Here is a 26,423-nt window from a genome sequence, read left to right on the forward strand (position 1 = left end):
ATGTTTACCAATCCCGGGATTCATAGGTATCGAAAACAGTTCGGGATCCCGGGATTGGAATCCCTAGTCTCGAGCCTCAGATAATAAAACTCCCCCTTCCAGTTATTGACAGTTTACATTTTAAAGTAAATTAATCAATACACATTTAAGAAAAATACAATTTAAAAAGAAACGTTATAAAGTTGAATTCCCCCTTAATTATATCCAATCTAATTACGGTATGGTCACAATCACAATCACAGAACATAATATTAATTATGTAGACATGTGAACATTATTAACACAAGGTTTTGGAGCCGGGCAATCTTTATTATTTTACCACCCAACTAGAGCTAATGATTTTTTGACTATTTCATTTTTCGAGATTTATCGTAATCAAGAATATTTGTTTCCTCGAAAAGTCGAGATTGATTTTTTTTTATTTAATCTTCATTATTCCGAAATAAGCTTTTCTTGCCGACTTTTTTACATTTTTTAAATCTTTTGGCCAAAATGTTTTTACCGTCAATTTTCTAAAACATTCCATTGAGGATGACAGACAAAAGCGTTTTGTTTCAGCTCTTTAGCCAGACATTTTGATACCAGGAAATTTAACATAATATTCCATTCAGAATCAAAGTCGAGGGCTTTTTTTTAACCCTGAAATGATTTTTTTTGAGAAATTCTTTTCACTTCATTTTAAGTTCCAGTTGCGGTTAGTCAGCAGCAAAGCCTAATGCCAATTTCTCGATATCTCATTGATGATTTCTCGCATAATAAAAATTTACAAAAATTCACTTCTCGAGATTCGAGATTGCCCATTTCTTTTTTTACAAGATTTCTCGATCACAACTCTACAGCCAACCCAAAGAACACAAAGCTTGCCGACTGTACTCAAATATTGAATGCGTTTACGTGACAAACTTTAATGCATATTACGATACAGATATTAACTATTGAAATCAACATAAATAGTAGGTACGCGTTTAAGTTTATTCCACATTTATCCACACTTGAGATCCGCAACCTGTTACATGCCACACCTACTAGAGGAAATTAGTTTCCATAATCTCTCTAGTTTCTGATCACAGTATTAAATCTCGATTAGGTACTGTTATCAAACGAAACCCCTAGCACGAGAACGTTTCAAATTACAAATCAGTAATCTAACCAAAAATATCAAAACACCCCCAACTAAATGTTGACAAGCCCTGTCTGCAAAGAAACATTATTACAAAAGTAAATAAACGCACCCTCAAAGGGCGGAACAAAACGTACCTGCTGGTGAAGCCATCGCCCGCGAAACCAAGGTCGCTACGCAGAGATGACAAAAAAATTACCGTTAGGTTTTCGAAAGTTGGCCGGATAGCTTCCTCTCATCCCGCACCCCGATCGATGCATCTACCGCATTCTTACCAACATGCCATTTGAAAGTTAGTTAGTAAAAACCTACCCACCATTGAGAGCGAATAATACGAGAAAGTCGTGTCCCGTCGCACGCGAGGGGTGGCGAGCAAATTTGCGTGATCACCCTTGGCCCAATTATTGTTCTCCCAGTGTTACGGTGTTATCAATAAAGTGTAGTGTAACCCAATCAAGTGAATTGACCCCAAAAATAACGACAGTGCGGTGGCTAATCTAAGACCTCTTTAGATGTAAATGATGTAATATTATCAATGTTTGCCAATGCTTTAGTGTCTTTAGTGTTAAATCTACTCCGCGCGGAACCTTCAAATTAAATTTCTGTGTTTTAAACAAATCGTGCCCCACGATGTCCGCACTCCCCAAACCTGAAGTAATGCCCGATGAAGGATCTTACCAGCCTACACGTGAGTCCTTCTTCCTCGGTATTAGAAGGTATAAATAATCATATAATGAATTATTTAAAAAAAAAAATCGCTGCATTCTAGAAAACTTAAGAATAAATTTTAATAATGAATACAACCATAAAATGATAATATGATGGGATAATCTTTGAATTTTAATAAAAAAAGTATTTGTGGATACGTACCTACTATTAATTACTTAAAACAGTTTAAATGTAAACTATCCATACATAAATTGTCCCAAATTGCAAGTTTCATATTTCAATAGGCGGAGCGGAGCATTCACATTGATCAAAAAGATGTTTAGGAAAACCTTCTTCTGGTAGAAGAAGTGTTTCAGTATTTCCCAACCTAATTTCTGCCAAGCCCCACTTCAACGCTTCAAAAATCTCCATGGCCCATCAAAATTTTATAGTTAAGGACGGACGTGCTCAGCGTGGGTCAAAATGGAGCTTTTTTCTATTTTAAAAGCATGATCCTGGACATACCTTAAACGTTGTAGATAATCTATTTATATAATTTTGAAGTCTTATTATCCTTTATATTTATTTTAAACATTTGATGACTTCATAAAGTATTTTTATTCCATAAAATAGTATTGTTTTAAACCTCTCGCTCTAATGTATTAGAATATAGTCATATTTCAGTACATAAATGTGCAGTGGTGTTAAGATTTTTTACATTTATTAATTTTTAAACGCATTTATAAAACCATCAGTATAATTTATATCGACATTATTATAGTGAAATATTTACGATAAAAAATTATATTGATAATCTCAGTGATCCCAAAATTGACAAGAATTAGGCATTTTATTATTCAAAAAATGGGCAAGATTAACACATTAGCCGTCGATCTTTGTAATTCAAAGTGTAAAACAATATAATTATAATACCTGCAATAAATATCTCGTTCTCATCATCACAATCCGATGTTTTTTTTATCACCCGGAGACCAAACACTCCCGAGGAAGAGCGCGAAACACCATTTCTCCGCCATTCCGGAGGTGATAGTACCTACACCTTTTCAAATAGTATGGAAAATTTATTTCAACAGTAAAAATGGCGATTACATGTAGTAGGTAATGGGAATTCGTGATATTTAATGCATTTCGACCTTAGGATAATAATTATATGCTCGTATAATGTAGAAACGACTGATTCAAAAGGTTTTTAAAATTAAAAATAAATGAAAACAACGCACCAAAATAAAATGTGCATCAATTTGTTACATGTGGTGTCTGCATAATAAATACACTATTAAACAAATAAAAAAGCCTTTGAAATTTTTTAACGGTACATAAAATTCAAAATGAAAACTACAAAGTTTATTAATTGTTGATATAATGTTTGAAACTTTTGACGGTTGCTTGTTGTCGTAATATATTTTTGGGTTTTGCAGTGGCATGTTCTGCCTACTTTTTTCCTCCTTAATAATGCAATTCAATTATATATAGGTTCCATATGAGGCACCAAGGCCAAACCGCTTTTTATACTCGTCATCGTAGTATTCGCGTTTGTATACCTATTAACAAACAGCGCATGGCTCTTCGTCGTGGGTCAGAAGGAAAAAAATTAAAAAGAGCTGGGAAAAATAGAGGATATACAGTGGTTTCTCCTTTGAATTGACTGAGTCAGCACTACAGAGTGTTTTATTTTTTTATATCTGAGTAGATGGAGAGGCTACCAAATGGCCTTTTTTTATCTCATAGTGTAGGGAAAAAATATAAACTAAGAAGACTTTAAGAGCAGTATTGCTCGTGGTCTCGGAAATTCGCTGGTGATGGCCGGATCGTAATTGTTTAGATCTTTCAATCGACTGGTATGGGAAGTCTGCTGCAATGGAGCTATAGAATTTTTTATAAAGTTTCAAGACGTGGTCGTAAATAGTTTCTACGTTGAAGTCTATATGAAGAGTGGTATTGCGTAGAAACCGTGGAGCATCTGTGATTGTTCTAAGAGATTTGTTTTGTATAGTCGTAGCGTTTTAAAGTGTTATGTAGGATTAGCATAGCCCCAGACGGGGGCAGCATATGTCATAATGAGACAGGTGATCGCAGTATAGAGAAGAAGTTTGCTTCTAAGGGCGAGCTTGCTTTTTCTACCTATAATAGGGCGTAGTCTGGCGTTATAACGTCTTGTGCACTGTAGGTTTATGAATGCGAACGCCGCTCTAAGTATGACAAAAGGGATCCGATTAGCTGAGAGCAAACGTTGCTCAGATAAAAATAGTGTAATAGTGTGCTATGTCAGTTGTGACGACTAGAGATACCAGATCGAATATTGGAAAGTGCCGGAAGCCATGACGTTTTAACCGTAGCCCGTCATCCCTATTAATATTTTCCTTTACCAACGTAAGAGATATTCCTTATTCCTACCCAATATCTTGGTCTCAAAGTCAAACCTGTGGCCTGTGTTGATTGCTCAAATTACCTTTCTTGCCAATTGCAATGTTGGATTTTCACGACAGATCAAAATACAGTTTGCATTATTTTATTTTTGATTTCATTTAATTTACTGTACATAATAATAATTTATTTTTTTCAATACGGCAGGCAGATTACTTTGAGCTCTTATGGCTCATGAATCGTAATATGTAATTGTATAATCCCACGATTTCGTTTCAGCATTTATATTATTCGATGCATCCATATAGCGAAGCTGGTTTCTGGCTCATTGACAAGAATTTAATTGTTATTTATTAAACAATAAACAAGTTTTTGTGAAATAAGACGACGTTTATGAAGAAGTGAGTAAATGGATTATTTTTGTATTGTTATCAGAAGTTCATGATCTTAACTCAGGTATAATTATTATTGATTGACGGGTTGTTGTGAATGAATTGTACACGTTAACAATAAGTTGTTTTAATAAAATGAGTAATTTTTTTCAATATTTTTTCATGTAAATAAAATGTAAATAAAGATGTGCAGATATATATTTTTTATTGTACTTTCAAGTTTTTTATGTCTGTTAATCAGATAAAAAAAAACCATAAAACATCAAGGTAAGTTGCATTAGTAGGTTTGCAAGGATATTATTATTATATTTGTATCTATAAGGGGGGACATGCTCAGCGTACGTCAAAATGGAGCTTTTATGCTATTTTCAAAGCATGATCCTGGACATTCCTTAAACGTTGTAGATAATCTATTTACATAATTTGGAAAGCCTAATTATCCTTTATATTTATTTTAAACATTTGATGACTGCATAAAGTATTTTTATTACATAAAATAGTATTCTTTTAAACCTCTCGCTCTAATGTTTTAGAATATAGTCATATTTCAGTACGTCCATGTGAAGTGATGTTAAGATTTTTTATATTTATTAATTTTTAAAAGCATTTATAAAACTATTAGTAAAATTTATGTCGAAATTATTATAGTGAAATATTTACAATAAAAAATTATATTGATAATCTCTGTAATCCCAAATTTGAGAAGAATTGAGTATTTTATTATTCAAAAAATGGGCAAGATTTACACATTTAAAGATACTGATTATAAGCTATGTCTTTGACCATTCAAATGTGATAAACATTCTACGAATAATGTTTGCTTTTTAATACTTATTGACCTAAGAATAAGGTAGTATTTTTTTGAAATACGCCATTTCTATTGGCATTTCTCAGTGGCTAAGCTACAACATACGGCCGTAGCCTTAAATTTACAAACGATAAATGAAGTTGGGAGTAAGATCATGTTAACGTGCGTGTTTGAATATGTACCTAACTGATTTTTTAAAAACAGTTTCAACTTTAAACTTTGAACTTTCAGTTTAAACTTTGAAAATAGCATAAAGGCTCCATTTTGACGTACGTTGAGCATGTGGGCCGTTAAACGCGAATTATATAAATATTTAAAAAAAAAAAACACATGGTCACTGCATTTGTTTTTTTTTTCTTAAATAATTGGATACTGTTATGATATTTTTTTCATGATTGCACATTGATTGCAACTTGATTGGATTGCAACTTTTTTTTTGAAATAATGCATACAAGGCTGTTTTTCAAATTGTCAGAATTGATTATATTTTGTAAAAACATATTTAATTTAAAACATTAAATAATAGATATTACGTCAACTGACAAACATTAATAACAATTAATAACCAAAACATCACGTAAGAACAGTGGCAGTACGCGGTTGCTTTGCCAGGAAGTTCGAGTGAGTAACTAAGTGATGGTGCGAAATTTTTAAAATTTGTGGTTGTGAACACTGAATGACTTATTGCACGGGATAGATTTTATAAGGGGGTTACAATTTTTTCATAAAATCAGTGGCATAATAGGGCATGAGCCCGACACTTATTTAATCATTCTTCATAATTCATCACGTGAATATATAAAATTATGTCGATAGAAAAAATAGAGACCTTAAATACATAGGTAAGCAATTGAAATCTTTACGGAAGAAAATGATTGCGCATATTAGCCAGCTCTTGCGTCGAAAATCGCCTCGTCCGCAACGTGTCGAATACGTCAATGTGACGTCATCATTATTCACAAAACACACGTTATCTTATGGACATTCGCACACTGCTGGGATAAAACATTTTAGTCTGAAAAAAACATCTGGGGGCACATGCAACTATCTTCACCCGACATGCAGCGCAGGGTATAATCCCGAAATGTCGCACTTCGTCATTCATTTTGGCTTCCCGACTGACGACACTGTCCTCGTTCGGCCTTGCGTATACGCAAATAATAAATTTGCATGTTGCGCTCAGTTTTTTATTTATCACTATTATCCCAGTCGAGACGAATTTTAATGTGTGACTGGGCTTATTAAATCTCATTGGTACACTATTGCAGAGAAGCTATCCTCAGAAGGGTTTCAGAAGTTGAAGAGGACTATGGATTTACGCTTGAAAGGACCTTGGAGGCCCAAAATGCAATAAAACCTAATCTAATAAAAAAAAATACTCCACTAGTTTTTTAGATCGCAAAATCACTTATTTTATTATCATAATGATACATACATTTCAAACTCAAATTTGTCATGAGAGGTAAAGAAATGGTAATGTATAAAAATGACAACCCAGAAAATATTTTTTCGTATTGGAAATTAATACCTATCAGATAGATATACAAGAAAATTGTTATTTTCCGTCACATACCTAAATCAAATCAATGCCTAAAAAAAATCTACTCGAAAATTATCACGTACGGACAATTCACTGATAAAATCGTGAACCTAATTCATAAATGATCCTTTGTGATTATTTTATTATTAAGCGAGTTGTCCTGAGGCCTGTACCAATTTAGAAGCCCTGGGATAAAGCCCTTTTGCCCTGTAGTAAATTAGTAAATCCAAACATGCCAATGACTGTAATAAAAATGCATTTATTTTGTCATCCGACAATCGTTCGGAAATTTTTGCAATATATATAGGGATTGGAATACTGGTATTATCGATACCGATTTTTAAAATTCCGGTATTTTTGGTATTGAGAAAAATTGCATAAAGCTGTATCTAAAAGTACCAAATCATTCGAAAATAGTGAAATAATCACTAAAAAGTTCACCGCATATTTATTTTGGGCGGGAAAGCTTTCGACTTTAATTTTGAACAAAAGTTGGCCAAAGTTAAATAATGTCTCTCGACGTCGGTTTGGGTAGAAATATTTCTTTAATTTTGGACGGAAATGTTGGCGTATGAAAAATTGTTTTTGAAGAATACCGGTTGTCACCAAGAAGAATACTAGAATTGGTGTATTCATTCGGTTTTGCAATGCCTATAATATCTAACCATCGAAATAATTGTAGGAATTAAGGAATCATACGGAGATTTTAATGTATTTAAGAAAAACAGCGACTTGACACTATTTCATTAAATTTAGCACTAAACCACTGTATAAAATATGAAAAAATGGGATCCATACAATAGGTTCGCAGGACAGGTGTATTGGCATTAAAACGCTTACCCAAAGTGCCACTGTATTAATGGTTTACCTAACACGTGTCGTACATAGTCCAGTGCTTCTCAAAGTTTTTCATACCACGGCCCCCGAAAGCAGAAAAAAATCCAAGGCTCCCTCCCCAAAAATGTAGTCTTTAGTGACCAACAGTACTCTATTTACCATTAATTAGATATTATTATAGGTACATTTTTATTAAAAATTAAAAAACAATTTAATGAGAGGGGTGTGATTGCATATTATTATATAATACATCAATATCTGGTACAATGTTTGAAATGCAGGATTTGCTCCAAAGTCTCTATTGAAAGATACGACCAATGTTTATTTTTTTATTACTAGTAATGATATAAATGCTGTTTCGCATAGGTATGTTGTCACAAAGGGAATTCTGATTAACAATGCTGCTTTTAGGATTGACGAATATTCTTGCTGTCGATTTATCCAAAATTCTGTAAGATTTCTTTCATTATGTTCGACTTCAAGGGAATTATCTGATCTAATATCAAGCGATTCTTTTTGAGCTGCCCACGTTATAATCATATTTTAAGAATTATAAGAATAATATGAAGAATAGCAAATGGTGCTCTAATCCAATTGTAGTTTGGTCTTCATTTAACTTTGGGAAATATTATCGTCCAGTGATCACGTTTTTATGTTTTTTTTTCAAATACTGAAATATTTAGTGGCTCCCTGGCAGGAGCTCCGCCCCCCAGTTTGAGAAGTACTGGTACATACGGTGATGTTACGTTTACAAAAATAATTAAATGTAATAAAACACCCTTTGGTCAATTGACTAATCGTTATTGTATGGGGCTTCGAACCACATAAGTACCTGCACTAAGCCATCACTGCGTAAATAACTACAATAAGGTAGGTAACTAATCATATTATGTTATATCATTTAAATTGTAATAATATTGTCGCCTATTATCTCCCTTTTATTAAGTTTATTACGAAAATATTTTGATATCTTTATTAAAATGAAATTATTGCTAGCTAAAAGAAAAAATATCTAAAAACTAATTTATTTCAAGGTGTTGTTGTATGTAGGGATTCCAATCCCGGGATCCCGGGATCCCGAGCTATTTTCAATACCTATGAATCCCGGGATTGGTAAACATAATCCCGGGATTTCGGGATTGATTTTTTATCAATTTTTATGGAAAATAAAAGCGAAAATATAACAGAAAAATACTTTTAATAAAAAATAACTACATTAGAAATAAACTGAGTTTGAATGAAGTTTGATTTATACCCATGTGTAGGTTGCCGATTCATTTTATTTTTTCACATAAATTATTAAAAATGACAAAGATTGGAAAAAAACAATGCTTCGCACTTTTAACAAAGTAATTCCACCATGATATCATACGTTTTACGGCAGTTTCATATTTGGCTGACTAATTAGATTTATGAAGCGGAAAGGCCATAAGTACGCCATGATTATTTGCTTTACTATTTTAAATCTCGCTAATCCATTCATTATGTCTTTACTATCAGAAACAGCAATCTCATATTAAACTCACATTATTATTTATATTACAATATTATTTACTCCATTAAACTTATGTATTTCCAAGATTGAACGTATACAATATTAACAATAAATGTCTTAAATAGTATAAATTATACTAGATTTATTTTTGACCGATTTTATCAATGTTATTTGTAAATATAAAAATTTTATATTAACAATGGAAAAAAATGCCAATCCCGGGACCAGTCCCGGGATCCCGGGATTATCAAAATGTAATCCCGAAATCCCGGGATCAGAATTTTGGCTCGGGATTGGATTTCCTAGTTGTATGTATGTTGATTTTTTGTCGTTTAACTATATTGACAACAGCTTTTTCATGTAAATGTTTATTTCATTAGGAACGAAACTGCGATTTTCATTTATTTCTAATTTTGATGTTGAGTTTGTCGCATTCTCATCATCTTTGACATAATAATATTAAAATGGAACTTCAATTTTTTCGTTAATCTAATGAGTAATTAAATTATTATTTTGCATATTCAATACTCAATACACACACACTTATAGAATTTAGAATTTCAATTAATAAGAATCTAACATTCTAAAAGCATTCGTGTAGGTATTGAGTATTGAATAAGAAAAAAAATATATTTATTGCAACACGTCATTCATAAATTTGGTCAAGAATAATAATATTAAGTATAATCATGTTGTACCTAATAGCATAACATTACATTGATTAATTACTAACCTGGTTGCTTTTCCATTGGCATAATTTGAAACGGTTACATGTACATTATACGTAAAACATTTCACCGTGGCACAGTTCGCTGTGAGATTTCTTAACGGAAAGAGATGACCGTATACTATACGGTCTCCAATTTTATTAGATTCAATATAAACATTAATTCAATTTCCATAGCTGATTTTGACAAAATTCATGAATTCAAGAATGAAAACCTAACCTAACAAATAATCCAGTATATCGGCTATTTTCAAAATTTATTTGCTGCTGGCTTCCTGTAAAGTGTAAACCGACAAGAACCGTGTTTTATTCCGACATGAATTTTATGTCAGTAGGTACTATACGACCCAAAGAGGTTGGACGGTCTTTAATATACAGCCATATATTTCCGCTACAACATTTCACGGTGAAGTGTGATTCGGCAAACTGCATTCGTACAAGTTTCCGGACATGATTTGAAACACATAGGATTAATATAGGTACTTGTTAATTAGCACTCATAGACGATTCGGTAGCTGAAACGGACCGCGAATTCGGCTCGTTCATTTTTTTTGTCCATTGTGTATTTTTCAAAATTACATTTATATTAATTATTTAATAATATTAAATTTAAGGGCACGTATTACTTTTCCTTCACTTGACTGATGTAGGTATGTTCTAGAATCTAGAATATAGAATCAATGTCACTAACATCGTGTTACATCATATTATTATTACAGAAACGTATAATTCAAATAATTGTTATTATTTGGTTGACAGTGTTGTCTCACAAAAAAAAGAAAAATGTTCGATCGAAAAAATGTGATAAAAAACCAATTGAATACAAAATAAGCATTTTATACAAATACTAGTATGGAAGAAGATGCAGTTTGATAAAAATAATCATTTGATTTCAACATGTCCCACAATTCACATACCCAACACAAAGTGATGGATTCAAGAAAATCTGCATTCACTACAATATTTGATTGTAAGAATTTACCTTAATAATATTATTAATACGTTCGAAGTTTAAATTATTTCAGTGAAAGACATAAAACGCGATATTGTTTAAATTAATTGTTAGTTTACAAAAAAATATTATAAGGTTAAAAACTGTAGTCGATTGATTGTGAATCATTCTATTAAAAACGAAAAAGTTATAATAATACATGAGATCAATGCTAATAAACGGTGTAATGTAATAAATAAGTCTTGTGCTTGGTGCAACTTCAAAGTTTTTTTTTGTGATTTTACCAGGGAACTCAGAAATAATTTCTTTTCTGTGGATTTTACCGAGGCTTTGACTGCGACTCGCTGTCATATTGCCTCTTCTCTTCTAGAAGGGGATCTGTCGATCAGGTCCTCACTCCTATTCTGTTAAATAACTTTGCAATTTTGCCTAGCTCTTCCCTCTTACCCACTGCCAGGACACCCTTCAATTCGTCGACATTCTCATAGATATCCGCAATTCGCAGTTGTACTGTGTGAAGTTCATATTTAGGGCATTGTAGTGCTATATATTGTACAATGTCCTCTAAAACACGACATTCATCGCAGAGTTGTGATTCGCTTCTTCCCATGAGGACATCAAATCTTTTGCCCATTGTGTGCCCTGTTCTTAGCCTCAGTATTAACTTAAGCTCATTTCTCGTCAAAGGAGACTCTACAAACAAGGGCACCTCTCGTGGTGATGGTAGAATAGACTCCATTTCCCCTTTTTTAATGATGCCCTATGGTGAAAACCTATCCACATACTTTGGCCCATTTTCTTTATAGCCTCATTCCAGTTCAGGTTTTCTGGTATCGACTTCAAAGTTTAAAATGACGTTTCTAATAATATACTATTGTAGCTATTTATTTATATACATACGAAGTCGACAGAGGCACACATAAAAATGGTTTAGAGGAGGTCCATTTCGAGAAAAATATTCATAAAGATTCACAAAATAATAGGTGCCACTGACTTCCACATTTACCCCGCCTACTATTTATAGCTTCTCGTAGCTTCAATCGCGGTACCCCACATTTTTATTAGTATATTCCCCTTATCCAGACACTCTACACTTTTAGTCTATCGATAAACACCTGCGCATCTATTTGATATACACGACTGCTATCGGCAGCTATCGAGGGTAGTTTTTCATATGTTTGCATCGAAGTATTGTAATTGTTACAATAAGTTAGCCGTCTAAACAGTCAAAACTGTCTATCTCGCAATAATTTTTAGCACACCCAAGAGAGGTGCTATTAAATATTGTTAAGCATTTATTGTAACAATTACAACTAACTCACTGTAATTGTTGCAGTAAGTGCTTATACTTCGATACAAAACTACCCTCGATAGCTGCTGATAGCGGCCGATAGCAGTCTTGTGTATAGAATAGATGCGCTGGCCGTGGATGCTCACCTACTAGTTATTGCGACCTGTCCTCACATGCGCATGGCCTAAGGCCTTGTCCACATGGCGCGTTTCTCAGTCGAGTGCATGTGGACACCTCAATGAGGACACATGTACCTCGACCGCGTGCGACAGTCATTACGGCGTGACTGTATGTGGACGGCTCAATGAAGTCACATGTACCTGGAATGCACGCGAGTCAAAATGCGCCATATGGACAAAGCATAACGGTCATAATTATTTGGATTTGCATAACCATTTGTGTCATCCGCGCTGTTTTGTATATTAGACATACAATTTTGATAATCATTTACCCCGCCTACTATGCACTTTTTCGCATACTTTCACCATACCAAGAGACTCCGCACTTTGAATCTAGCAATAAACCCCTGGGCTGCAGCTATAACAACGGGTGTTCATCTACGAATTATTACGACCTGCCACATCCACGTGTGATTATCGAATGCGCGTAGCTTAACGGTCATAATTATTAGGATGGTTAGTGTCCGTTTGTGTCATCCGCGCTGTTTTGCCTTTTCGATATATCTACCGCATCAGAATATTACAGCAAATATTGGATGCCACAGACGGCATCAATAAATTCGTGAGTACCACGGGTCATCCAATGGTCACAGGTCTTGTATGTCGTAGAAAAACGAGAGGAAGAAGTAATATTCCATTGACGCTTATATATATACCCATGTAGGTAAATTTCGACATAATGGCAGATGTTCGTATTATCCCACCCCCCGCCCCAAATATATGTCAAGGCCATCCCTTATGTATCAGGGGTGGCGAACTTGTTTAAAATATGATCGACAGATACCTACCCAAAATGCCGTTTGTGCAGCTGTGCGCTTGCGCGGAGTCGACTTTTTTTAGATCCAACATGCAGGCGATCCAAAATGCGACATGTTGCATCTACGGATCGTCGAGCGTCGCAGTTGCATTGGCCAATCTGCGAAGCTCCATTTGATAACGTTTGTTTCTTGGTTTACGATGACGTCACATCGACGAATTCGTCGTAAGACGCATGCGGCGAGTTCTGATGTGCGAGCCCTCTTATTTTCTCAACTATTTTCGAGTATTTTTTTTCAACCCACAAGATTCATTTTTATTATGGATTATAACTTGGGTCTCGGTAAGATCTTCTTCAACGGGGGCAGAAGCTCTAAGGTGCAAAGTTCACGTTGGGCGGTGGGACAACGACGCGAACGTAAATTTTTCTAGCGCCGCCATTACGCAAGCGGCTCATTACAATTCACGCCGCTGACCGCTTACATATCTTTATTGTTATTGGTTCCATCGATTTAAAATTTTCGCTAATCGTCAGTTTCCATGTAGAAGGGGGAAATAATATGCCGTAGATCTATTTTCCGAGATAAAAATATGTACTATATAATATTGCAGTGAGGTTGGTGGGTGGTGTGCGTTGAGTTTGAGTTTTCTCACTAATCCGTTTACCTGCAAATAGCCACTAATAATATTTATATTAAATTTAAAAAAAAGTATTTTCTTCTATTTTCAGACTTGGTCAACACCGACGTACAAATCGAGGATGTGAATTTCTTAGGGATAAAGAAAACGGATGCATATTTAATTCAACTAGTCGTCATGTGGCTAATAATTTTCTTTTCATTTTTGGTAAGCAAAGTGAAAACGCCAGTAATCAAAAAATGGCTGAGTACAATTTTTGGAACCTATGTCATAATACTCGTCTTCAAATGGAGAATATGGAAATTATTTTTGGCCACTGTCAGTACAATCTTTACGATTGTCAAAATGTCCCCGAAGTAAGTACAGAATTGATAGATAAATTTGCTGGTTTTTAAATTAAAATTAAAAGTATTCCATTATTCTACGACATTTGATTTATTTATGTTGACAGCAAGTCCAACCCGTTATAGACACACAGCGACATCCGTAGGCAAAGTGCCGCCCACAGAACAGATAATAAATAGAATACCGATAAGCTATATTCAATACGCCGCATCTTGATGGTATAGTTTGTGCACTTTTCGGTTTGCGCGAGCTACAGTTTTCCCGTTCATATACACGGGCTTCCCAGTACAAACTGGTTTGCGCAGATGAGCATGTGGTAAAGCATGAGCGTCTAGCCGGCGCTTTAAATAGAGAATTAATTCATTTTCACGAAACCTACTACCCAGTGATGGTTTTAGGTACGTGGAGGTCTGTGGCGCTGACAGGTTTGGAGGCACCCTTATGAAAATGTTACTGTGCGATAAACTGACATTATAATATGTATTACCATGGTTATTACAATACGATAATAGTTGTGTTGTCGGGATCTTTTATGCTTCAGTCATTTTTCAAACTAAGATGTTGACGGTCTGCTTCATGTTAAACCGACGCTGCTCTCAAAATTTGTAGTATTTGTATTCATTCCTTCATTCGTAATCTTTTGTAATGTGCCACGCCTATGCAACGCATGACCTGCTTATCCCCACAGTATGTCAATGTAAACACATCTTAAGAATAATCCTGATAACTGATTTTAAAAAACCCAAACTGAACGCTTGCAACTCGAAAGAAAATGTTAAAACTGCTTCGTTTGTTGTGCATACCAGTGGCTTAGGACTTCAGTTTTAAGGTCCACATTTGGATTAATTATGTCATCCATAAACTTTTTATTTATCCCAATTTGCTCTACGAGGTAAAGTCGGTGACCCTTATCACATGTATGTAGAATTGTACAGGGAGGCATTGGATTTACAATATTATTGCCATTCTCGATAAAGTGCTTGGTGAATTATTGTTGAAATGTGTTATCTGTTTTCTATGTTATGTACTTTTCCTACCTGGTAATAAAAATTCTGCCTGTCAGACCTAGATAAACTGCTGGACAATTTCCATCAAATAGTTTTTACGGTTGTCTCAATTTACACAAAACACAACAATTCAGTTCTCATTCTTATCGAGCCAACCCCTAACAGAGGTCAGCCACCATCAGGGCGATCTTAATCTTAGCATCTACTATCCGGAATAGTTCAGTGGAGCTGCACTCGCACCAATCACGGAGGTTTTTAAGCCATGAAATGCGGCGTCGTCCTCTGCTACGCTTACCGTTGATCTTTCATTCCATGACTGACACGTTGAGGAATGCTGTACTTTTGTTTTCTCATAATGTGGCCGAGATATTGTAGTTCCCTGGTTCTGATACTACGTAGAACTTCTCGGTCCTTTCCTATTTGATTGAGAACTTCAATATTTGTCACCTGATCAGTCCAAGTAATTTTGAGGATGCGTTTAGACAGTCACATCGCAAAAGCCTCAACTCACCGTGATATATCTTGGTTTAGCGTTCATACCTCTCCTCCATACCATTGAAAAGAATAGAGAGATCTTAACAATGAACCATACCCAACCTGCGACCTACGTTCTAAATCTTCTAAAATCTGGCTCAAATTATTTATTTAAAATCAAAATTAAGCCTTCATTTTGATAGCTTGCTACGAAATAGATCCATCGAGTTTACAGTACGGCCTTCTTAAATTATCTATGGTTTCACCCAATAAATTTTTAATTTTGTTTCAGGTATTGCCATATTGCTGCATTGATAATGATGTTTTCGTTTGTGACTGCAATCAGAGTGAGCGATTTGTATACGAAAGAATTCGAAAATATCACAGATAATCTGGTACACATGACCATACTATTTAGTGTTGTTGGGATAGCATTTGAAAAAAATATGAGCTACAAAGAGAAAAAAATGTCAAAAACAACAAAGGGTAAAGATTTAACGAAATTGACATTCATGGATATTTGGCATTACACATTCAATATTGATTTATCATTTGATAGTAAGTATTAGCCATATAAGGTCAGATTTTTAATTTAATAATACTTTCCTTGTACGTCTTCACCTTTGTCCATGATTGCTCCCCAAGTGAAGCATATAAAAACCTCCCCACATCTCCAAGAGTTCCTGTTGGTATATTGTCATGCTAACATTGCGTAGGTCTTTTAAATACACCAACTGCTGTAGAAAACGGAAGTGTAAATACTAAGCAGCCACAGAAAGGAAACAAAGCGTAGGTTGATGAGCTTCGAGCTGATAAACAATTAATCAAAATAATGATCACAAATCGCATGATTTCTAGTCGTTTGGGCACTAAAGGAAAAAGAGAGAACATGGCCGGACACCTTTGATTTTGAGATGCGGAGCTGGAGCTTCCTCTTCTAAGAGATCTAAGATAGACTCTTTGTATTATGATTACGGTAAACAAGTACTCGGGTTTTCGGCTATGTTTTCCTCATGAAAACCAAAGAATCCTGACTCGAAAGTGTGATCAAGTAATAACGCCACGGGGTTCTTTTGTCCGCCAATGTCCCTCTGAGCTGCAGACTGCAAGACTGGAAGAGTAGTAGAGGATTGTCGACAGCATTAAAAACCCAGCGTTTAGCTTGCAAAATTGCCATCTGGAGAATGGCGTTAAATCTAGCGTTTTTCGACAAAGCAAGCAATTTAAAACTTCTTATAAAAAAAACTAGAATATTATAGGTACCTACCCAATTTGCTTGAAAATTAACATGCTGGTCTTATATACCTACCTTGTCATTTTAAATTATATTAGTTGTAAAATAAGAAATTCTTCTTCGATCTATGTTCTTGTAAAAACAATATTAATAATTTATGAAGGATATTATATATTTTTTGGAATGGTAGTCTCTAGACATTTTTAGAATTTTGAGATAATCTAGCATTTTTTTTACCTTATCTCATATATTTTCGTGAATGACAGAAAAGTTGGCAACACTAATATTGTTGATGCTAATGAAGCTGTTCCGGTCAGTAGAGGTCACGACGGGGGTCGTCAAAAATGTATGGATACTTTCTTTCAATATGATGACTTTAGTCCCAACCTCCGGAAATTAGTAATAACGATTATAAAGAAGAATAAGTTCAATAAATATTTATAAAACGATGTTTCAATCATTCGTTTATATATTAAATATTGTTAATACTAAATTTTGATATTTCAGATCCTTATGTTACATATGCTGTCTTTGAGGATCATCTGAATCTTCCATACTGTAGAGCAGTTCCCAAATTGAAATTTTTCTTCAAATCACTTGGAAAACTTTTCTTCTTTGTACTGTTTACAAATTTCTTGGAAGCATTTATTATACCAAAGGTAAACATGAGTATTTACGTACTATATTATCACATTGCTTAAGAATGAGGATAGATCGTATGAAAAATGTGCATACTAGTGATGCGTGTATGGACAAAAAATAATGTAGGTACTTGAAGAAAAGAATAAACAACGTTTGCTTAATTCTTTAAAAACAAAAATTATGCAATGGACTATTGACGGAGGGTTAATATTCTGGGGGTTTTTGTCGTGGGAGTAATTAATTATACTGTTACCATCGGTACTATCGTATCGATACCATAGTGTTGGTCAAAAAATCGATATATTTTTAACATGCGTGCAGTCGTGGTGCATAACCTATTTGACAGAAGGGCCGCAATGGGTGGAAGTGTTAAATAATAATACCTATGTATAATAATGTACTCGTACTTAGAGTTGGGTATTTCCAGAGAAAATCTCAATCTCGAGATTCGGGATTTCCAGAAAAGAATTTTTGGGAATTCTCGAGATATCGAGAAAATTAAAAAAAAACCTGTAAAAATCCTAAAATCAGTGTAAAAACAGACAAATTCCAAAAAATATATTTTTTTTATTTATTAAGAAGACAGACAAAATAGAAGTAGGAAAACAAAAATAATTCAAAACATTACTTATTAAAATACATTTTCAAAAAACACTGCGTCTGACAAACGTGTACGCTTTTGAGACCCAAAATTCCCTGATCTTGAAAAAATGCGCTCATTTTGAGCCGATGTTGGCTTAATTGTATTAAATGCCCAGATCACTCTTTTAACGTTTTGTATTTTCTGTCCACTTTTTTCATATAGAAAAATCGTTTTTTCAATTATTATTTGATAATAAAGAAATCCCGAATCCCGAGAAAAGATTCTTGAGATCCGGGATTCCCCGAAATATTAAAAATTTCAATTCTCGAGATTCGGGATGGAGAATCTCGAAAATTTCTCGAGAATTCCCGTCGGGAAATTCCCGAAACCCAACTCTACTCGTACTACTTTAAATTATTTTTAATTTAATAGTTACATAAGATTGTCAGATACTGATTTTAGGCTGCCGGTTATACATCACTGAAGAGCTGAATGGAATATTACTTCTTCTTCCTCTCGGTATTCTACGACAGGCAAGACCTGTGACCACTGAAAGACCCGAGTAACTCATAAATTGATGCCATAATTATGGGGCAGTAGTAGATAGAAACTGATTAAAACTCCTCGACTTTCTGTATAAAATCGTGACGAACGTATATTTATTTTATTCGATAATGCGGCGCCCGATTGTCCCATTTCCTTCGGCAAAGACATCGATTCTCAAAACTTGCCAGACGACAACCTGTTAATCTTCAATATTTCTATATTTTCAGTACCTATTCACACCTGAGTATGCAAACAGAGGCTTTCTCTTCAAAAACTTTTTTGCAGTACACAGATGGACATCATTAAGGTCATTCATATACTCCAATTTTGCAATGAGTGGAATCCATTTGGCCGTATCTGGACTGGGAGCATATCCTGTGCAATGCAAGAGTAAACCGGGCTATGGACCGACAACGGGTAAAATGAAGATATTTGAAGACATGTAAGTGAAATTAAGGTGAATCGTCCCATTTATTTGCGTAGATATTTAATTTATTATTTTATGATTTATTTTATCTAGGGATACACTCCGGAAGAGAATTGTCAAGCTTGGAATATGGTATTAGTATTATTTAATTCCGGAATTAAACAAAAACGTGAACCAATTTCTTTAACAACAAAAAATATCTGGAACAAACTATAATTATTATGATTTCATACCGACGAAAATTAGATCCAATACATACATTCATTTATTTGAACTTTATTGATAAATGATTTCGTTTATATTATGTAGGTTTATAAATATGAAGACTTGTTTATGCCAGTACCTATACAAGAAGGAAAACCTACAATTTAATATATTTAACTAATAACTTTCATTTTAAATAATCAAAAACTAAGAATATTAAAAAAATAAAAAATAGCTTGCAAATCAGAAAAAAAAACTTTATAAAATGTGCTTTGGCCGTCATCTCGGTATACCAAAGGCTTTCAATTATAAAATACCAAGTTTAACTTTGAATTAGTATTCAGCACCATAAAATACGTGTTTAAACTGAATATCAATCAAGTTTGACGGTACTAATGTTGAATTTTCGTCATTTTACAATTTAAGAGCTCATGTGGCAAAACGGCTCGATATCTTAAAAAATCTTATTCATAATTTCAAATTCCTTAGACTATATACGAATATATAATACTTAACCTATGTATAGTAGAGATTAGCAAGTACCTAATAATTAATATCAAAGTAATAGCTAGTACACTACAACCCTTTTTACTGTGATCAATGTTGCTCTCAGCTAAATAGATCCCTTTTCGATATACGTAGAGCAGCGTTCGCATTCATACACCTTACAGTATAATTCAATACGTCATAACCTCTTGAGGATTTTCTTCTATATGTAGGTATTACACTAATTTGACATTTTCTTTTCATTAAATTCCACAGGCCCGAAAGCGATCTCAAAAAATTATCATACAACTTCAATACCGTGAACCACGTCGACATTGTCCCGTACGAATTGGCGCTCACGATGACAGCTGGAACAAGGATGTGGAATCAACCTCCACAATATTGGCTTTCCACATACATATACAACTATTTACCGAAAGATAAAGTTCCCACGATTCTCAGGTATTGTCAATTACATTATTAAGACAATAAAGTCATAATAGTATGATAATACTGCTAATACTATAACTAACGCATGGCTCCCACAAGGGCGGGGCTGACAGGGCCCAGGCTCAGGAGGGGCCCGACGAGGCAAGTCGACCAGATAAGTGAGATAAACACACATCACAAATTTGATTCCCTAGTAAAAAAAAAAGTCGGCGCTATTTTCCTACAATAATATTAATTAATGTAACATGTGATTATAGGTTAAATTCCTAACATCTATGCAAAAATTCAAGGCTTAATAATATCTACTACTATTTTTAATTATTTTTCAACAAAAAGTATCCAGTATTCGGTACAGTCCCCTACTATTTTAAATTATGTAGTTGTACAATACAATTTTTAATTGTGTATCAATACTCGAAAACTCCGTAATTCAAATGGATGTACCTATTAAAATATACAAAAAAGCACTAAATATACCTAAACATTAATTTTACCGCGTACACCATTTGGAAAACGCTACTGTAAAGCATCACAGTGCCTTTATCTTTAGCGATATGTAGGGGAGCCCGCCAAAAATCCTAGCCTGGGGGCCCGCTTCAGGATGTGGGGGTCATGTACTAACGACATCCACGATGGACGAGCGAGTAACGTGTCGGTCTATAATATCGTAGGTCCTGGATTCGGGAGTATGGACTTAAGAGGTCGAGCAAGTGGCTAACATCAATTATTCCCCGTAAAAAAACATATTCTGTTAATACAACCTCCACTCTGTGGAGGCACATATGACATTCTTAGGATCGGACATTGTAATGTCACACTTCATCTTCTTTCTCAAGTTCTTCCAACACAGTAGCGGAACTTAAAATTTTGACTACCCTGCAAAAAATCTGCGCCCCCTCATATCATAATATAAAATACAGTAATTTCCCGAATAGTTTTATTTTATGTAAACAAAAAATGATTACATAATAAACTAAAATACTTACATGTTTTTAGAAACAAAGTTTTAGTTCATTTTATGATATTGACGTGTGCTCTGGGTTAAAACATCCCATCATCAGAATAATCTAAAAGCTTAAAAATTAAAAAATGGGCGTTTTGCGCCTCGAACAGCATATTGTGATGTCGACCGCCCCACTCACTCGACGTTGTTTATGTTCATTTAAAAATGAATTATTATCACCTAGCTTGTACACTTCTTCTTCTTCTTCGATGGCGCTACAGCTCAAGTCGAGCCCTGGCCTCCTCCACCGCTGTCCTCCAGCCGGAACGGTCCTCCGCATGTCTCCTCCAGTTCCTGATTTTTAGCAGCTGGTTGGCATCTTTTGTAACATTATCACCCCATCGTGTGCGTGGTTTTCCCACTGGTCTTTTCCCTCCTGGGTTTCCTTCGAGGATCTTCTTCGGTATCCGTGACTCAGGCATGCGCTGGACATGGCCTGCCCAGTTTAGCCTCTGGAGTTTTATGAAGTTGGAGAGTTTTGAATCTTGGTATAAGCGGTATAGTTCCGTATTGTACCTAATTATCCACTCCCCACCATCATTCATGGGTCCGTATATCCGCCTAAGGATCTTTCTCTCAAAGCAATCCACCATTTCTTTCACATTTAGCGTCCATGACTCGCACCCGTATGCAACGACTGTGCGTATGACGGTTTTATAGAGCCGCGTCTTAGTTTTTCTGTGGACATTTCTGGATTTGAATATGGGCAGCAATGAGAAGTACTCCGAGGCTTTGGTTGAGGATTCGTAACAGTTGGGTTTTTACAAGGTGGGGTTGTTAACCTCATGCTCAACCCCCTTTTCGGAGGGCCATTTCTTCCTTCTCCGTTAGTCCTGACCACACCTTCCACCAGGGTTGACTACCTGATCTTAGGTGTAGTTGCTCAGGCTTCCAGGGTTCACCACGTGGAGGTGGAGATAGGAATTGAGTAGGAGAGGCTATGCGACACTATCAGGATACAGTGTCGTGCGGTACGCATGCACTACCCCGTTAGATACCCTTTACTTTTACCTTACCTATCTTTTACGATTACCCATTTTTACCCGTTAGATAGCTTGTAGGTACACTGCCTAGAATATATTATCTTGCCAGGATATCGCGACATATTAAATTTCAAAGGAGCTTGTTTACTGTCAGACGAAACGCGTTATATGGGCGCAGCACATTTTTGGTACTCGAGCCATCTAGACAATGCCTTAATGCGTGTTTCTGTCGGTGACGTGATTGCATAATTTATTGATAAAATTCTCTGTTATGTTTTCAGAGTGATTTGTACGTTTTTCGTAAGCGGTGTTTGGCATGGGGCTACTTTAGGAATGTTTTTTTCAATAATACTCCTCCCCCTGCAAATGGTAGTTGAAAAACCAATTTGGAAATTTTACCAAACGCTCTCCGGCTGGGTAAGAAATATCACATTTTTAAAAAATTGTAATGTATATTTTTGATATTGGAAGAATTCTTTTGCAATTTTTAATAATACAAAGAAATACATTATTTAATAAATAGTAAATCTATTTTTCTAATAAATAGTAATATATCAGTTAAGTAATTGATATTATCAGATAGGTAGGTAGGTACATAATTTTTTTTTTTATATTTTTCAAAAGATTAAGTCTGAATGCACACGTCTTCTGCGCAGATTCAATTTTCAAAACAATATTTTGAAGTCGATGACAGACAAAAAAAACAAATGAAAATAGAGTTTTTGCCATTTACACCACGCACTGAAAAATAGTTACTAATTAAATACGTATACATTATATTGTGGTGATTCTTTAAAATAATAGGAAAACTTTTGTAAAGCATGAAAAACGTTAATTGGAATGGTTTAGAAAGCGTTCCGGTCATTTGTATAACTTCATTTATTAACAATAATTATTGTAGAAATAATACTATGACACACACAAGACATTTTCTTTAAACATATTGATGGATCAATCGCTTCATCGGGGGACTTTAGACGATGTTTTTATCTTATTTTACACGAGGTATGTTCGCAAATTATAGATGCAAGTACCAAGAACCTATACAGTTCCTAATAATTAATACGAATTTTGTTATTTTTTCGTACATCTGGGATAAGCTTTCCACCCAGTGAAAATGTAAGATTACATTCGTTCATTTGTCTTTTCGTTCTATTGGTTCGGTTACCATACGATAATTGAAAATAATACTGTTTATGCTAGTTTTGATAATGGTCTGACAAAATAAAAATCTACTAATACAACCTAACACAATCTGTAAACTCAACAAACAAGACGTATGTGTAGGTATCCCATATTTTGTTGGTTTCACCTAACGATAAGCGTTATTGCTAATGGATATTGATAACTTTAATAAATAATAAAATTTACTCTTCAGTATCAGTTTACAGTGTTTAGGTACACTGTGTTTTGGTCGAGTAGACGCCCGTTAGTAAAAGGTACGCCCTCGCCGTCGCTATGCCCGCACCACGCTTTTCGTGGTGTCACTAGTTTCTTGTAACCATTAATATGTTAACAGTATATTGTGAATAAAACTCAGTCATGATACATATGAAAAGTTATTCCATCCTTTTTGGAGTGTCTTGTAGTATTATTTCGAAAACTTTTAACAACAGATTTAGGCATTTTGTGAGACAATAATTACGCCAAAGCTAACAACTAGTCACGAGTGTGGTTCTATGAAAGAATGTAATTTGTAAGTCGTACTCGTACATTATTTTCAGTTCTTTTTCGAGGCAAATAATGTTTGAGTGGCATATTGAGCTACATTAAAACAGTGAAGTTGTGATTATATTGAGATGCACGTCGCGAACTGTCACGCCATCACGGCGATAAATTTAGTCTATGGTTTCGTCATTTTGCAGAAGATTTTGAACGATCCTCACCTCCGTAAATTAAATGATGGAGAGTGGTAACTCTAATGTATTAGTATTTTGAATTATTATTCCATTACTCATGCTAATTTCAATTAATTTTAACAGTTTCCACGTGTGCGTACGTTAAAATTACTTGCGATAATATATACATAGATAATATTTTGAACAGAACCCAACCTGCAGACCATAGATAATAGACAACATTCTTATAGAAAATACAAAGTGCCAACCGCTAAAAACAAAAAACACGCGATTTTGACGATGTGACGGCATGTAGAAAATTATAAAAAAAACGTTCATTGAGTCATTCAGGTGTTGATGGAGTGCGGTACAATATGAGGTGAACTCATTGTTGTTCTGGTGATTTCGGAAGATTTTGCTAACTGATAATGTTCGTTTAAAGGTTCAAAATGTGCTACGGGATGGGAGCACCAGTCAGTGGCAGCTTACTGTAACATCACGTGATAGTAGGCGACGTGCATCTCAATATACTCACAACTTACGTTTCGCCACTGGGCCGAGTCACTGAAAATCGGGCATAATTTTAAGCTCCCTAAGGTTCATCCTACGAATAAAAAAAAATTACGGCAATCAGAAAGGCCGGCAAATATGGCCGACATTGCGTCGCTGTAGGATTGGTTTCCCGAATAGACCAAATGTTCAGAAGACGAAAAACAAATTTCATAATCCTATATTTAAATACATGGAGATATTTAAATTGTTATTTTTACATCATATGAATGATGTATTCATTACCATTACAAAGTAATTTAAAGAAAGGGATGGTTCTAGTCCAATTAGATACAAAAAAACATTCTGCATTAAAAGGTCGATTTCGACAAAAACGGATATTCGGGAAACCAATCCTATAGCGACGATTGCGTGATACACAAACATAATATACACAAAATAACAGACACATACGAAGTTTACGCACACGTACAGATCACGTGATATTCGTTTACGCAAAATCGTCGCTTTCCAAAATGGCGAATTTGGTTGCCCGTTTTATACACTTCAACGAATCAGTATGTTCCTTCTTGTCTTTTTTTATTCGTTGGGTTCATCTAAATCTAAGTAATATATCAATGCTTGTAACCCAAGATTATTCTTAAGGCTTACCTATTATTTTTATGATTTTACAATCTTGCTTATTAACGCCATCATAAAATATACCATTTTATTAATCATATTATTATGTATTATTTCAGAGATCAAGGTGTTTCGCAGTATTTATGTGGATATTAAGGATGTATCTACATTCTTGTTTTATAATACCACTCGTTGCGACAGGGGTTGGCGAAATAATGCTATTTTATTCGTCAATTTATTACGCACCTATGATATTACTCTTCAGTCTTTTTGTGATGAATAAGACAATTTTTAAAATTGATAATGTTGCCACTAAAACAATAAAGGTTTTATAACTGTACCAATTTCAACGTTGTTTATTTAACTCATTCATAGACTTCCATTCAAAATGTTAACCTATTTGAAGAGACAAATAATATGATATCTACCTAATAGTTCCCTCCAAACCAACCCATCCCGCACCACACTCGATTTTAATCGAGCGTATCAGGAGGCCCTACGTTTGGATATGAAGCATACGTAATTGTTTATGCCTGGACATGTCTCAAGAGCAGATGTCCAAGACTGATGTCACCACGCGCTCAAGTGTGATTTGGCTGAGTTTACTGACACATAATTTAATCAAAGTGCCCATAGGAAAGAGGTTGCAGGGAGAATTAACGGGAGATTCCAATTAATTTACATATAAAATGTAAAAATAAAACTCAAACAATACGGACATAATAAACTATGTAAAGAGATCTTCACGCCCGCAATAAGACGCCGCATTTATTTTAAAGCATTACAGTTGGCCTTTGTGGCGACCAGGTCGGACGGCCCGACGGGCCCAACAGCTGATTGGACCGTCTTGAGCATCTCTTTCCTTTCGAAGCACGTTCTTGGAAATTCCCAGAGGATGTGGTTTGCATCATGTAGTTCTCCGAAACTTGGACATGTTGGTCGGGTGAGAGGTCCAAACTCAAAGAGCCTGGCAGCGAATCTACCCAAATGTATATATGTACATGTATGTGAAATATTATATGCATGCATGCGTATTATATTTCACAATTGCCACTGTCTACATAACAGATTATTAATATAGAAATGCGAACGCCAGATTTTGTAACCAATAATTGTATGAAATACAATATACTTTGAATATTCTTAACTATCACGGCGCAAATTTTCCCGCACTCGAGAATAAGACGTGTTATACAATATTAGGGTTTATTATATTATTATATACTTAATGTATTTTCACTAAGAATTGACAGTTTAAAACGATATTAAAATGTAAAAGTGGTTGTATCGAAGATGTTAAA

At 34.8% G+C, this 26,423-nt stretch overlaps 1 protein-coding gene across 2 annotated transcripts; it reads left to right on the top strand.

Moving 5' to 3' along the window:
- The first annotated feature begins 1,440 nt into the window (after nt 1-1,440).
- LOC147070139 (membrane-bound acylglycerophosphatidylinositol O-acyltransferase mboat7-like) lies at nt 1,441-25,469 on the top strand. Of its 2 annotated transcripts, none has more exons than XM_085949561.1 (8): nt 1,441-1,836; nt 13,861-14,125; nt 15,888-16,153; nt 17,337-17,488; nt 18,828-19,042; nt 19,994-20,179; nt 22,435-22,570; nt 25,242-25,469. In XM_085949561.1, exons 1-8 carry the CDS (start codon nt 1,785-1,787, stop codon nt 25,455-25,457), a joined length of 1,488 nt encoding a protein of 495 aa, XP_085805687.1. In that variant the 5' UTR covers nt 1,441-1,784; the 3' UTR covers nt 25,458-25,469. The 2 variants fall into 2 exon arrangements, with proteins under 2 accessions (XP_085805687.1, XP_085805685.1); XM_085949559.1 differs by having other exon boundaries at nt 1,535-1,808.
- Nucleotides 25,470-26,423: the final 954 nt, after the last annotated feature.

The sequence above is a fragment of the Rhyacophila brunnea genome, unplaced genomic scaffold (assembly GCF_057557595.1).
Source record: "Rhyacophila brunnea isolate RB1 unplaced genomic scaffold, BYU_Rbru_1.0 scaffold_22, whole genome shotgun sequence".
Classification (NCBI taxonomy): domain Eukaryota; kingdom Metazoa; phylum Arthropoda; class Insecta; order Trichoptera; family Rhyacophilidae; genus Rhyacophila; species Rhyacophila brunnea.

What these genes read in the sequence shown, in the direction of transcription:
- LOC147070139 (XM_085949559.1), top strand. Translation starts at nt 1,751, where the DNA reads ATGTCCGCACTCCCCAAACCTGAAGTAATGCCCGATGAAGGATCTTAC. An exon ending in ATTGTCAAAATGTCCCCGAA is followed by an intron (nt 14,126 to 15,887) that starts GTAAGTACAGAA and finishes ATTTTGTTTCAG; the next exon opens with GTATTGCCATATTGCTGCAT. An exon ending in AAAGTTCCCACGATTCTCAG is followed by an intron (nt 20,180 to 22,434) that starts GTATTGTCAATT and finishes TTATGTTTTCAG; the next exon opens with AGTGATTTGTACGTTTTTCG.